Source organism: Barbus barbus, assembly GCF_936440315.1.
Source record: "Barbus barbus genome assembly, chromosome: 6".
NCBI classification, from domain to species: Eukaryota; Metazoa; Chordata; class Actinopteri; order Cypriniformes; family Cyprinidae; genus Barbus; species Barbus barbus.
This window is the reverse complement of record NC_136734.1, coordinates 86,666-101,715: the sequence shown is the minus strand read 5'-3', so window position 1 is coordinate 101,715 and position 15,050 is coordinate 86,666. Positions and strand designations below refer to the sequence as shown.

The 15,050-nt window shown below is 44.3% G+C and overlaps 1 protein-coding gene across 1 annotated transcript in view; it reads right to left on the bottom strand.

Annotated features, from left to right (window-relative positions):
* Nucleotides 1–15,050, bottom strand: part of LOC306871057 (angiopoietin-1 receptor-like) — a 75,401-nt gene that overhangs the window by 48,180 nt on the left and 12,171 nt on the right. Inside the window, exons 2-16 of the mRNA XM_079418737.1 lie at nt 10,278–10,580; nt 10,073–10,183; nt 9,508–9,663; nt 8,688–8,819; nt 8,179–8,316; nt 7,865–7,987; nt 7,617–7,762; nt 7,367–7,511; nt 4,311–4,445; nt 3,968–4,243; nt 2,920–3,231; nt 2,118–2,278; nt 1,315–1,525; nt 1,121–1,231; nt 847–1,037 (exon numbers count right to left, since the gene is read on the bottom strand). Coding sequence (XP_079274863.1) covers nt 847–1,037; nt 1,121–1,231; nt 1,315–1,525; nt 2,118–2,278; nt 2,920–3,231; nt 3,968–4,243; nt 4,311–4,445; nt 7,367–7,511; nt 7,617–7,762; nt 7,865–7,987; nt 8,179–8,316; nt 8,688–8,819; nt 9,508–9,663; nt 10,073–10,183; nt 10,278–10,580 — 2,651 coding nt within the window. The remainder of the gene's footprint in view (nt 1–846; nt 1,038–1,120; nt 1,232–1,314; nt 1,526–2,117; nt 2,279–2,919; nt 3,232–3,967; nt 4,244–4,310; nt 4,446–7,366; nt 7,512–7,616; nt 7,763–7,864; nt 7,988–8,178; nt 8,317–8,687; nt 8,820–9,507; nt 9,664–10,072; nt 10,184–10,277; nt 10,581–15,050) is intronic.

Here is a 15,050-nt window from a genome sequence, read left to right as displayed (position 1 = left end):
GGCACACTCATCGCTATAGACTGGGGCGGTCATAATGTAATGGCTCATTGGTGTTGTAACATGTCTAGTCAGTGTTCATTGTGTTTTCTGTTTCTGTGACCTAATTTTCCTGAGTCACCCTGATTAATTCATTCTGTCCACCTGTGTCCTGTTAATTAGGTCATTAGTCCCTCTCTTGCTTTTGTATAAGTTCTCCCCATTTCTGTTCAGTCCTTCATTGGTTATTATTTATGTAATGTTGGATATGCTTTTTTGTCTTACTACTTTTAATGATTGTGTTGACTGTCTGCATCTTACTTTCAGTTTCATTCATGGCAGTTTGCACGTCGGCTTGCTGAAGAGATGCTCAGCTCGTCCGTGGTGATGCTTGTTGCATTAGTACAGTCATACCTGACTATAACATGCCATATAGCCTATAACATGCTCTCACACGTTTATTAATTTAACATTTTGGGAGGAGTAAAATTTGCATATATGGTTTCAATGACCAGATGTATTTACACTTGTCCATTTTCATCTGGAATGCGGCCCAGACCACCTCCTGAGGTTTGAGCGATCGTATTTATATCCGTCTCGAATGCATTTCGGAGGGCATTTACACCTGGTCTTTTCACAATCGGATAGCTATCCGATCAGACAAAACGCATGATGTGACCAGGTGTTAACAGCCCCATAGACTGTTTATTGGATTCCCTTTCATTGTGCACTTAATTCAGCATAGCAACCCGTGACAGGTGTATATATATTATTTATATATATTTCCATTACTGAATCCAATAAATATTTTTCATATATGAATTGGAGCAGAATTATTACTCCGGTGTTTTCAGTGTTTTCCACGCTCACCTGTTTCTGGCTCAGGTAGTCCATGCCTCGGGCCACATCTGCAGCAAAGTGCAGTAACTGCTGCGAAGAGAGCGTGGACGCAGTGCTGTTAGCGATGGCAAAGGCAGGATCTGTCTCTAAAACGCGGCTCTTTCGCAGAAAGTCCAGCAGGTTTCCGTGAGGAGCGTATTCAATGGCCAAATACAGGTATCCTGCAGTAGAAGCAGGACAGTGTGAATGAGTCGTGTCGCATCGGAGAAGATCAACAAACGTCTGTGAGATTTGAAGCGCACACCTCTGTGTTCACATGCTCCCAGAAGGTTAATGATGTTCGGATGATGACCCAGTTTACACAAGACCTCGAGTTCCCCAGCAAAGTCTCTGTGGTCATCCTTAGAGGCGTATTCTATAGTTCAGACAGAGAACGAGCCATTGTGAGAGAAATTGAGCAAATGCTAACACACATTTTGTTCATTGAATTCTTCTCACCTTTCATTCTCTTGATGGCCGCGTCCATCCTCAGGCCGTCTTTCTTAATGCGAGCTTTCAGCACCTGCCCAAAGTTTCCCTCTCCGATCACATCCTGGAACTTAATGTCGCTCCACTCCAGGGTGGGATAGACCACAGATTGGCCGGAACTGGGAACTTTTTTGGGCACGTTCAGCGGCACGGAGCTAAACTGGACCACAGGCTCCTCTCTCTGTGAGCACAGGAGAGATCGATGTTTACAGATGAGCATTCAGCTCCAATACACCTGAAGCAGCTAATGAAGGACTTCAGGATCCAAACCCTGAACTGGAGCTAAACACTGTTCTATGGAGAAGTGTTAGTGTGAGAATCTTCAAGGCCTGTTCACACCAAGGACGATAACGATAAAGATAACGATATAGGTAAAAATCGTTCTCACTATTAAAGAATAGCAGAATCCACACCACAGCTATAACGATAACGGCACAGAGAAACAATATTGTTGGAATCACTTCCAGAATTCTTTTTTTTCCAGCTGATGAACGATAAAAACATTGACACCCAATCAGAATCAATCCTGCTGTAACAAGCTCCAGAAGTTAAAGCAGCAGATGAGTGTGCGCTTAGAAAAAAACAGGGAATATCATCCGCTGGTGTGGACCGCTAATATAGTCATCTTTATAGTTATCGTTCTTGGTGTGAACGAGCCTTAACCCTGCTATAGAGATAAAGCTGTGACTGAATTCAGCTGATTTTTACTGCGATAGATCTGTAAAGGAATGCATGCGGTCAGTGAGAATGCTGAGTTTGGGTCGGTGTCTCACCGCTATGTTGTGGAAGGCCTGCACCATGCGTCTCTGGAAACTGACTCTCTTGAGCTGCAGGACGATGCAGAAGGCCAGCAGGATAGTGATGCACGTCATGCCGGCGGAGCCCAGGATCGCATAGAACAGCATGTAACCGTGAGCCTGGAACCCGTGCAGCTCTGAAAGAGGAGCAATTTACAATCACTGTCTTCAGTAGCATTTTATAATGCTGAACCAATACAAATATACAAAGTGTTAAATAACGTCACTTATTAAATGTTTGTTAATGGTTCGTATTTAATAAAGGGTTGCCTTTCTTCCTGCATGTTATTACTCATTTTGATCAAGATATATCTCTCTACATATTGTCCATATCTGTATTTATTGTCATTATTTGTAAAATAATGACTATTAATGCTGATTTGTAAACAATTTGTAGAACTGTTTGAACTTATTACCTTTGCCTGTATCACATGGTGATAAAGTGTTTTCCTGGTTATGACAGATACTGTATTCACTGCAAAAAAAGGCTTATAATACTTAGGGGTGGGGGGGGGGGGGGGGGGGGGCAAAAAACTACCTTTTTTGCAGTGTTTCACTGGTTCTTGTCCAAAGAGAAATTACCACAATTGTGAGGCTAACTGCCATCAAATATAAACAGTAAATGATCCTGTAGAGGGCAGTGTAACTCTCTCAGTGTGTCTCACAGGGTTCAGATGCTGACATGCGCTCCTTTGCATGCGCTTGTGAAGCTGCACTAGTGTTCACGCTGCTTCTGTCATTCATTACTCTCCCTGACTGATTTCTTACAGAGACTCACGTGAGCTCTCCTGCGGCATCAGCGTTTTGAGGGTAATCTGTGGTCTCTCAGCACTCTCTCCCATGTTGTTGACGCTCCAGAGCTCCAGCTGGTAGGTGGTGTCGGCCCTCAGACCCCGGAGCTGGAAGTGCATGTTGGTCTGGTCTGTCTGCACGCCGAGCTCCACCTGCTGACTGTAGTCCGTCTGCTCCGTCTGCTGGTAGCGGATCACGGCTCTGGAGATGGAGTTACCCTCGGCCACCAACCAGGTGATGACGGCTGAGGAGTCGCTGATGTTATAGGTGGAGATGTTGGCAGGAGGAGGAGGAAGCTCTGATGGATCACCGCAAAATGAATCAATAACTCCACTAGTATATCCACCTCATCCGCATACATACAGTTCACTCACATAAAGCACTTTATAATATGCAGGAAAACTGCTTGATTATTTTTGGGACTATCATAATTTTCCATGAATTTGCTATGAAACTGTATTTTGAACAGCGCTGTGATTTTGGTGGATGATAGATCTGTGTCTTCTGAAAGCTCTCTTGATGTCTATCAGTGCTGTGTAGCATGTGTGTACCTGTGACAGTAACAACAGGAATCAATTCATATGTGATACGGGACCACAAAACCGGGTCAATTTTTTTAAACTAAGATTTTAAATAAGATTTTCATTGATGTATGGTTTGTTAGGATAGGACAATATTTGGCTGAGATGCAACTATTTGAAAATCTGGAATCTGAGGGTGCAAAAAAATCTAAATATTGAGAAAATCACCTTTAAAGTTGTTCAAATGAAATTCTTAGCAATGCATATTACTAATCAAAAATGAAGTTTTGATATATTTACGGTAGAAAATTTGCTAAATATTTTCATGGAACATGATTTTTACTTAATGTCCTGATGATTTTTGTCATAAAATAAAAATGATCATTTTGACCCATACAATGTATTGTTGACTATTGATACAAATATACCTGTGTTACTTATGACTGCTTTTCTGCTCCAGGGTCACATATGGCTGCGAGCTTAAAAAAGTGAGAGGCAAAAAGGCATCCTTACGGTCACTCAGCGTCCAGGCGCTGACGGTGGGGCAGGCCTGTCCCGCGGCACTGCTGCTCGTCCTCACCTTGCACTGATATTTGTGTCTGGGTTTCAGCTCGTTCAGATGGAAGTCAGAGAAGTTGGGCGCGAGTTGGAATCTCCTCTCGGTTCCCGAAGCTCCGAACTGCTGACACGTAACCTCGTAACTCCAGTCCTCCTTGGCAGGAGCGGCGTCCCACGACAGGAGCAGTGTGGTTTGACTGACGGGGCTCAGCTTCGCACCCACGGGGAGCTCTGTGACAAACATAGGATCTTATCATCCCGCTGTGTGATGAACGTGAGGCTGTGTTTGAGCTCTTACCGAGCATCTGTGTGGAGAAAGTGGCTTCAGGGCCAGGCTGGCCGGTTCCTCCCGGTCCGTGGCGACTCAGCTGCACCCGTGTGGTGTATTGGGTCATGGGAGAAAGGTTGTCCAACCTCACCAGAGTGCCGCTCGCTGTTGAACACATGGAGAAATGTGTCTGCTATCTACTCAAACATACAAAAGCAGTTCCACAGTTTTGTAACGATTTTCCACATATTGAGTATCAGTCCACTCAGCAAGAACAATGATCCAAAGACACACACAAACATGTTCAAGAAAGCTGCGTTTAGACTGTTTTCTTACGCATGCGTCCAGAACTGAACAACAGCGTTCTTCATTAGTTGTACTATCAGTCTGTTTGCACCAACAAACACATTTAGCTAATAAAGAAAATTCCCCTACATTAAGTGAAACAACTAGGGATGTAACGATACACTCAATTCAGGATGCGATACAATTCACAATACTGATTTCACGATACGAGTTTCTCACAATTTTGTTTATAACAAAATGAGATTATAAATGAAAAGGTCTTCTTTTATTATTGTTTGGACAAAATGCTGAACATTTCTTGGTATAATTGAAATATGTCAAATAACAAAACTAAATTGATATTTCAAAACTAACCCCAAATCAAATAAATAACACAAATAAAAGGAAATGTTCATATAAACAATCTAAGGCTTTGCCTGTGCTCTTTTTCCATTTAAAATTACAGTCTAAAGCACGATTTGGACGGTAATTGTTTCTCAGGGGGACGTAAGTTATTTTCACAATATACAGGGGGTAGTTGGTGATTTAATTGCCGTCCGAATCCAAGACGTGTGTTTTTCTCTCACCACCCCCGTGAAAATCCCCGGCCAAATTACCTACTGTTTTTTGACAAACACCAAGGTCGTGTGGTTATTTAATTGTCGTCCAAATCCAAATCTCTGAGTTTATGAGAAGAAATCGATTCACAATTCAGCGTTTAAACCTTTTTTGAGCACTCCCGAACACCGTTCTGTAACTGTTGTACTTCGGTGTAATTTGCAAAAATATTTATTTCTGAAATGCTGGAAAGTATTTAAAAGAACAATACTCCATAACTGCTCCACCACAGGAGTGAGAGCAGAAAGAGAATAAAAGCAATTAAACATTCGAAGTGGGTCTTTATTATGGCAGCGGCAAGTATGCAATACATTTCTAAAATGTGTATTATAAACGGATATATATCGCGTGTAATTATATACAACTATAGCGTGTATTTTCCTATTTTTAAACAGGAGATTTAAATAATCAAATAATAAACAGGATTATACATTATAAAATATGCTTGGAATAATAAGAATATATTTTACATAAGAATTTTAAAATACATTTTACACAATAATAAGAATAAATTTGTAAATAAAATAAATTTTATTTACAGCACACAATCACGTGACTGGCCACGTGAGCAGCGCGTTCTCTGGTTCGCAGGATCACAGAACTCGCTCCTCCACTGTGAATAAATCACCGTCCGAATCTATGAGTTTTATCACTGAGGAGATATGTAAATTAATTTTTACAGACATCCATATGAGAAACAATTACCATCCGAATCGTGAGTAAACACTGTATTTTAATCGTGTTCCAAACAAAGATACTGCATACAGGCAGCATGAGCAGTTTTTAATTTAAATTAAATTGTATAATTCTGAAATTTGAAGAAACAGAATGGTCTGACTTAAGTGTTGTGAAACTATGCTACATAAAACATATCTGCATGAAAAAGAAACAGCAGACGAGCTGAATGAGACGCAGATTCACTCTCTGCCAGCAGGCGGCGCTTATGGAGCAGCAGCTATACAGTGTTTCCTTGGTTACCGCTGTAAACAAAGCAGCCCTGTGCTTATGAACACTTCAAATATATTATACAGAGGCAAAATGGAAAGAAAATCTAAACTTTTCTATAGACAGTCAATTCCCCTCAGAGATACATTCATATAAACTCCTACCTCCAGTTGTATCGTGATTTATTTAACATCTCAAACGCTTTGAACCGTCGCATTTCAGATTTTCAACTGGCTCACGGTGCATCGTTACACCCCTAGAAACAACACAAGCATCAGATGAGGTCAGTGACTCTGGAAGCAGTCGTGTGTTTTCCTCCGCTGTGAAATGAAAGCCCCTTCCGGAGCAATGACTTCACCCGCATTCTTCTGACTAGTCATAATATCTTCTGTGTATGACAGCGATCAGAAATATGTTCGGCTCATCATCTTTTTGTAATCTGTTGCACAATGGAAATATTTATTACACTGGACAGTTTGCCAAGAGCAACACGGTGACCTGTAACCTCTGATGTGAAATGTTCCAGTTGTCATATGCAGTAGCACACCACAAAAACACACAAGCGCCGTTACCCTCAACGCTTCTCCATGTAGATGAGCTGGCCTGTTTGTAGATGACCTTGACTGAGGTGACAGGTGAATTTACAAAGACTTTTGTGACACAGAGGTGGCATTTATTATTTTAGTCACAATTAAGAAATGGTCTGAATGCTGTGATAATGTTGTATGGGATATTAGGCAGTTAGCTGAGGTTTAGTTTGTTGCGGTTAGTTGACTGTGTTCATGGCGTGTTCCTATGCGTGTGCAGTGGAACCAGAGCAGGAACGGATTTGCCTGCAGCGGGTTTTTGATTGAGCAGTTTTTACACATAGAGACACCTTTAGAGAAACAGATTTCTGTTTTTCTAATCATCTAAGCCAATCAGAGCAATGGTAACCAACATGAACGGACACACTCAGGATCATAATCTAAAGCCCTTTCTCAGTTTAGCAGTTTTTGTGATTCTATAGGGAAGCAATCTTGGAGAGGCTATTTTGTCTGCTAATGTTTTCTTCATACTTTTACAAGGTTTCATAACTGCCATGTTACATATATACAGTAAAAAATCCCACAATGGACATTGCTAATTTCATAACCATATAGGATTTTGGCTCCTGAAACATTGTATGTTGTGATTGTTTGGGACTTTTGCTGGGAGGAAAATAGAGACGGACCTTCGGGAACTTTGAAGTATCGCACCTTTGACATTAACAATGAATTCTTTCTCCTCCTGATAATGTTTGGATTTCACTTGACACGACCAGCGTCCAGCGGCCGACTCATTGATCTTCTCCACCCTGAATGCGGATGTCGTTTGATCATTTTCCGTCTGTGTGTCCACTGCCTGAGAAAAATTAAAGACGAGGAGTTTCATGAGTAACGCAGCGGATCAAATCTTACCGCGACTCATGCAGAACCAGTGCAGTGATGTTATTGAGACGAGACTCACATAGATAGTGGTTTTGTCCGGCTTGACCAGGGTTATTTCACCGTGTAAAGGAGCGGGCCGGCCTGACGCAGAGCAGTTGACCACATATGTGGCGCCCGAGTTGAGCTCAATGTCTCTCAGGCTGCTCACGATAATAGGTCTCATGTCTTTCGAAGAAATCACAAGCAGACAAGGATTGAGCCCAGAGATCTCCCAGAAACACAGGAAGGTTTCTTTGAAATCAATGATTTTGAAAATCAGATTTTCACCTGGTTTCTCACAACGAGCTCCGTGCCTGCCTTCACACACACATCCTCTGAAGCGATTGCATTTGCCCAGTTCACACTCACACTTCTGTTTACAGTCAGCACCATAATAACCAGCCGGACACGCTGGAATCACAAAATCCAAATGAAAAGATTAACGAGTAATATTTGAACAAACTATTTGTAAAGTGTTTATTTTCATTGCACACTTCAGAACACCTTCAACGAAACTAGTTCACAGTACTAGTATTATTACTAGCATTTAGACACAGTAAAATGAGGAATATTAAATTAAGTTAAACTGAATTTCCTCTCACCCTCGCTGCAGTTGAAGCCCCTCCATCCAGACGCACAGGAGCAGCCATATGGTTCTCTGAGACAGAAGAGCAGAGAACGACAGACTCCGTCCACACAGCTCTCCTTACAACTCCGGCCGAAGCGGCCCTCGCCGCACACTACACACAACATGCGCCAAACACACAACACATGAAAGTGAAAGTGACGTGACATGTGGACAAGTATGGTAACCCATACTTGTCCACACACACACACACACAAACAAACAAAAAACTACTACTAGTAGCACCACAGCAGCCTAACACTGAATATAAACATCTGTCCTACTTCCTCCTCATGTTTACACTCTGAATAAGCACCATTGACCCGTCATATTTTAATCATATAGAATATATTGACTATTCATGATATGAGCCCTAAAAACCTGTCAAAATAGGGTCTGATTTATAAACCGATCATGCGAATATTAAAGCTAAACATGGGCCCTGTAATAAATGTGACCTCTGAGTATTTGAGCAAAGATTGTTACCTGTTTCACATGTGGGCCCTTTAAACCCCGGAGGGCAGATGCATTCTCCCGTCACATCGTCACACATGCCTCCGTTAGCACAGGCCAGACACGATTTCGTACAATTTACTCCCCACAAACCAGCCTTACAACCTTTAACATCATAACAACTGACCGTTACTCAACAGGAGCTCATATTCTGCTGAAAACACATATGCTTCTTAACTAAAATCATTAGTAATCAGTTCAGCACTCTTAAAAACAATGATCAATATTTTAACATTCATATTTGCAGAAAAAAATTACAATTCAAAACCACTATTATAGATGAGCAAATCACTAAAAGGACATGTATAGAACAGATCAGAAATGTGTCTGATGTCAATATTACGTGTTTTTATTCTTCTTTATACTTCTTTAACAATCTTTAATAATCACTTCATAACGAATTATTGCGTTCAGGTCAGTGGAATGATTCATTGTGTTTATTCATCACATATTTATGTCAATAAATAAATCAAGACATTCAGTGAATACTCTTAAGATAGCATGAAAATGATACAGTGAGAGATGCACATCCTGCAAACAGTTTAAAGCAGTTAAATCTTGCTGGAGATCCAGACAAAAGTATTATGACTCACAAATCCATGAATCACTAAACGAGTATTTAACTTAACGGCCAGTAATGATATATTTATAGTGCAACTAACAGTGAGGTGTAGAGTTATTAATGATCATGACACTTGTGATTTAAACATTTAGTGCATAGATTTTACACATTACCGGACACTTTAACGAGAGCGATTGTGTTTGGTAAGAGACCATGAACTGAAGGACTTACTCCTGACGATCAGTCGGGTTATTGCTGAGCTGAACGGAGCTCCAGAAATATAACGGATCGTATATATTCCAGCATGACTTTGGGCTTTTGCATTGATTATTGGGTAATTAATTACATCCATAATGTCCTGATGGGGTGATGAGTGTTCAAAATGTCCTGAAAAACAAAACAACAACAGCTAGAACAACAAAAACTATAATTTTACTGATATCCAAGGATTATGTGGTAAATGCTGAACACATGTTCAGTATATGCTATTTAAAAAATAGAAACTGCAAGCCAAAATAAAGAGAAGCAAATAATTAATAATAAAAGTTTAAAATCTTTCCTGTAGCTAAAATAGTAGAGCATGGTGCTAGCAACGCCAAGATCATGGGCTCGATTCCCAAGGAAAGCAAGACCTGATAAAATGTAAAATCTGTAACTTTAATGTAAGTCGCTTTGGATAAAAGCGTCTGCTAAATGCATAAATGTAAATGTAAAATCTTTATAGTGCCTGAATAGAGACTTTACTATAAAACAAGGCACAGATGTTTGTTTATTAAATGTTCAACTGAGTTCCCACCATTTTTACAGATGACTGTGTCCTCTGGTATATATGTCTTTCTCGAGTAAGAGATGTTAACGTCTTCGCCTTCATTAACAGTGATTGTCAGAGATTCAGGGAGGAAAGCAGCTGAAGGAAAAGGCAACAGTTAAACCCCGTCTGGTCAGAAGTGCAGTGTATGGATATACAAACAAAAGCACTGCTCGGATGTGAGTGTTTTTACCTTCATGGAGCATCTTGTAGGTGAAGATTTTACTCCTGTTAGAGTTTTTGACCTGGCAGTAAAACGCTCCGAAGGTATGATTGCGGGACATCCAGGTGACTTTAGCGGCTGAGTGGTGGCTTCTGTCCGGTTCAGCACTCAGGATATGTGCCTCCTGGTCGGGATACTCATGGCCCAAACTCAGCGAGCCGGTGCCAGAAACGGTCCAGTCGCTGCTCACACACAGCAGAGACGGCGAGTTCACTGAGGACACCACCGGGTCCGGATTGATCAGAGTCACGTCTGAGACGTCAAGAGCTCTGCCTGCGGAAACATGACAGGAATCAGCAATATTTAGTGAATCAAAGAGCCATTGTGGCTTAGGACTGTCCTGCAGAACCACTCATGAACCTCCTCAATGAGCTCTTCTGGTAATCATCTTCACTCAATCATACCGATGTTTTACATTTCAGTTTGTTCTATCTGCTCATCCCTGTATCTAACTCACCTCTGTACATATACGACACATATTATTGTCTGTATTGTCTAAATGTGTTCTTCTGCTGTAATTCTGTGTCTAGCTGAGTAAATTATGCTACTGTTATCAATGATTTCCTCAGAGTTTGTCTGTTTTACTATTGCAGGGGATTTCGATATTCACATAGGTAATGCAGAAATCAAAACTACTACAGAAATTATAACTGCTTTAAACACTTTTGACATGGACCCACACACAATCGTGGACACACTCTAGATTTACTCATCAGTAGCGGTCTAAACATTTCATCCATTGTTATTAATAATGATGTAGCACTATATGATCACTTCTGTATTTTCTTTGATATATTGATCTCTGTTACCACTGAATCTAGATCTGTCTCTGTCAGAAAGAGATGCATTAACGAGAACACTAGTGTGCTCGTTATGGAGGCTATATCGTCAACACCAAGCATTTCTGCAGACTCTGTTGATCTTCTCCTTGATTCCTTTAGCTCAAAAGTTAAGAATGTTATTGATGATATTGCCCCAGTGAAAATCTGCAAGAAGAATGGCAGACAAAATTCAACATGGAAATCAACAGCAGTTCAGAGTATGAAAAGACAATGCAGAAAAGCTGAACGGATGTGGCGGAAGATGAAACTCGAAATTCACTATAGCATCTATAAAAACAGCCTTCATGCTTTCAATGCAGAACTAGCCACAGCTAGACAGACCTTCTTCTCAAACCTTATAAACAGTAACTTAAACAACAAATCTGATTTGGGGGGTTTGTTAATCTCTCCACAGTAGCAAAAAGAGTGTGATCTTTTTGCTACTGTGGAGAGATTAACAAACCCCCCAAATCAGATTCCCAGTGAAATGCTTTCTGACAGCAAATGCAATGAGTTTGCTTCCTTCTTTTCTGAGAAGATCAATAATATCAGAAAAACGATTGGCACATCGTCCAGTTATGCAGAGGTCACACAGATTTGACCGCAATTTCAAAAAGAAGTAAATATGTCTGTTTTTGAAGCAATTGATAGCAAAATATTGGAAGAAATACTACAGCACCCTAAATCGTCAACCTGCTTTCACAAGTTCACACTTACATATTGTAACGGGGGGAGGAATCACACGACAAGGAAGGCAGGTTAAAGGCCCTGAAGGGTGGCTTTATTGAGGTGGTGTGAAGTGTAAGGAAGGGAAGAGAGGTCCTTGGGAGTGCTCCAGTGTGGTGAGTGCTCTCTTCCGCCTTTCCCAGTGCTGTGAGTCCGTGTAGTGTCCAAGGGGGGCTAGTCGGTCACACGCTGCTGTCTGTGGAAGAAATGAGATGGCGAGTTAGTGCTTGGTCTCATGGAGTCCTCTCCCTGTGTGTGGGGCTTGCGTGGCTTATCTAGCCGCCGCCTGATGAGTCGCAGCTGTGACCAATCAGCCTGTGATGAGGATGTGCAGGTGTTCCTCGCTTGTTTCCAAGGCGACGCTGATGATCCTTCGGGATGCTTGTCACACCCCCCCCCCCCCCAAGCGTCGTTCTGGTCCTGTTGATAATATTAGGCAGTAGGGGGAATTTAGGGGGTGGGTGGGGAGTGACCCCTGACAGACCTGTGAAAGCTGCCCAGATCCGAGAGAGGCGGTCAGCGTGACCAGGGTGAACTTTCGGCCCAGGAGGTAGAACCGCAGCTCCAGGACTGCCCACTTGACGGCCAGGGCCTCCTTTTCCACCGCAGCGTAGTTTCTCTCGGCCGGGGTCAGCTTCCTGCTAATGTAAATGACAGGATGCTCCTCACCTTCCTGGATCTGTGACGGGACCGCTCCCAGTCCTGTGTCGGAGGCATCCGTCTGCAGCAGGAAGGGGCAGCTAAAGTCCAGGGCTCGGAGGACTGGTTCTGAGGTGAGGGCCCCTTTTACCTTCTGGAAGGCTTCCTCCACTGCTGGTGTCCACAGTACCTTCTCCGGCTGCCCCTTCCTGGTCAGGTCTGTCAGGGAGGCGGTTAAAGAGGAGAAGTTAGGGATGAAGCAGCGATAATATCCCGCCAACCCTAGAAAGGCTCGTACCTGTGTTTTGATCTCGGGCCTTGGGGCGGACCGTACCACCTCCACCTTCTTCTCCTGCGGTCGAATTAACCCCCGACCAACCTGAAAACCCAGGTACTTCGCCTCGGAGAGGGCAAGGTGGCATTTGCGAGGGTTGGCGGTGAGCCCAGCCTTCCGTAGCTCCGAAAGCACCCTCCGTAACCGGTCCAGGTGGTCCTCCCATGCCTCGGAATTAATTACCACATCGTCCAGGTAAGCGGCGGCATAAGACTGATGGGGCCGCAATAGGATGTCCATCATCCGCTAGAACGTGGCTGGTGCTCCGTGAAGGCCAAAGAGAAGGGTCCAGTACTGCCAGTGGCCACTAGAGGTGGAAAAAGCAGTCTTAGGTTTGGCATTATCAGAGAGGGGTACCTACCAGTAACCTTTGGTGAGGTCCAACGTCGAGATATACCGGCCCCTTCCACCCGAGGCATGGGGTATCCGTCGAACTCGGAGATCTCATTGAGGCGGCGGAAGTCGTTGCAGAAACGGAGGGTGCCGTCCGATTTCGGGACCATCACGATCGGGCTAACTTCAGCATCTGTTGTATTTCGTCCTCAATAGCCTGCTGACGAGCCTCAGGGACACGGTAGGGCCATTGCCTGACGACGACCCCTGGTGGCGTCCGTATGTCGTGTTGTATGACGCTGGTCTGCCCAGGGAGAGATGAGAACACATCAGAGAACTGACCGATCAGGTGCTGCTGCTCCCCCTTCTGGGCAGCCGAGAGATGGGGGTTGACATCGACCACCACGGGATCAGAGGTGGCGAGGGCGGCGAGCTGGTCTCTAGTCCCCACCCACTTCTTCAGCAGGTTGATGTGGTAGAGCTGCTCGGCTTTCCTTCTTCCTGGCTGCCGGACACGGTAGGTAACCAGCCCAATTTTCTCCAGCACCGTGTAAGGCCCCTGCCAGGTGGCCAGGAACTTGCAGGCCGCGTTGGGGACTAGGACCATGACTCGGTCGCCCTCTCTGGAACTCCCGTGGCTGGGCTGCCCAGTTGTAGTGGCGCTGTTGAGCCTGCTGCGCTTTTGTCAGGTCTTCCCAGACTAATGGCATGACCCGGTCGATCCTCTCCCTCATCTGGCAGACGTGCTCGATCACCGAGCGATGGGCTGCCGGCTGTTGCTCCCAGGCCTCCTTCACCACATCCAGGAGGCCGCGGGGTTGTCGGCCAAAGAGGAGCTTGAAGGGGATGAATCCAGTTGAGGCCTGGGGGACTTCGCGGATCCCGAAGAGGACGTAGGGAATCATGAGGTCCCAATCGCGCTTGTCCTCCGCGACCACCCGTCTCAACATTTGCTTCAGGGTCTGGTTGAAGCATTCAACCAGACCGTCGGTCTGTGGATGGTAGACGGTGGTCCTCAACTGTTTAACCCGCAACAGAGGGCAGAGGTCAGCCATTAGCCGGGACATAAAGGGGGTACCCTGATCGGTCAGGATCTCCGCTGGGATGCCGACTTTGCTGGAGAGCAGGAAGAGTTCCTGGGCGATGGCTTTCACGGTGGCTTTGCGAAGGGGAACTGCCTCTGGATACCGGGTAGCATAGTCGACAATCACCAGGATGTGTTCATGTCCCTGGGCAGATTTAGGCAACGGCCCCACGAGGTCCATCCCTATGCACTCGAAGGGCACCTCGATGATGGGCAGCGGTATCAGCGGACTGGGGGGAGGCGTCCTGGGTGACGTCACTTGGCAGGTGGGGCAGGCTTGGCAGAACCTCTTCACCTCTGCCTCGAGGCCCGGCCAATGGAAGCGGTCGCGGATCCGTTGGACCGTGTTCGCTACTCCCAGGCGGCTCCAAACATCCTGACGCTGCCTTTATCATCGCGGGGGACTTTAACAAAGCCAATCTCAAGCAGGTCATGCTAAACTTTTATCAACATGTATCCTGTCCAACTAGAGGACCAAACACACTGCATCATTGCTACACTCAGTTCAAGAATGCCTACAAAGCCCGCTCACTACCGGCTTTTGGCAAATCGGACCATGCCGCCATTTTCCTAACACCGGAATACAAACAAAGGCTCGTTCAGGAACCTCCGGTGCAGAGAGTAGTGACGCGCTGGTCCTCCCACTCAGAGGCTATGCTGCAGGCAGCTCTTGATGACGTCGACTGGGACATGTTCCGTGCGAGTTCTTCTGACGTCAGCGAGTTCACGGATGTAGCATTAAGCTTTGTAAACACGCTAACCGAGCAAGCTACAGAAACAATAACTATAAGGACATTCTCCAACCA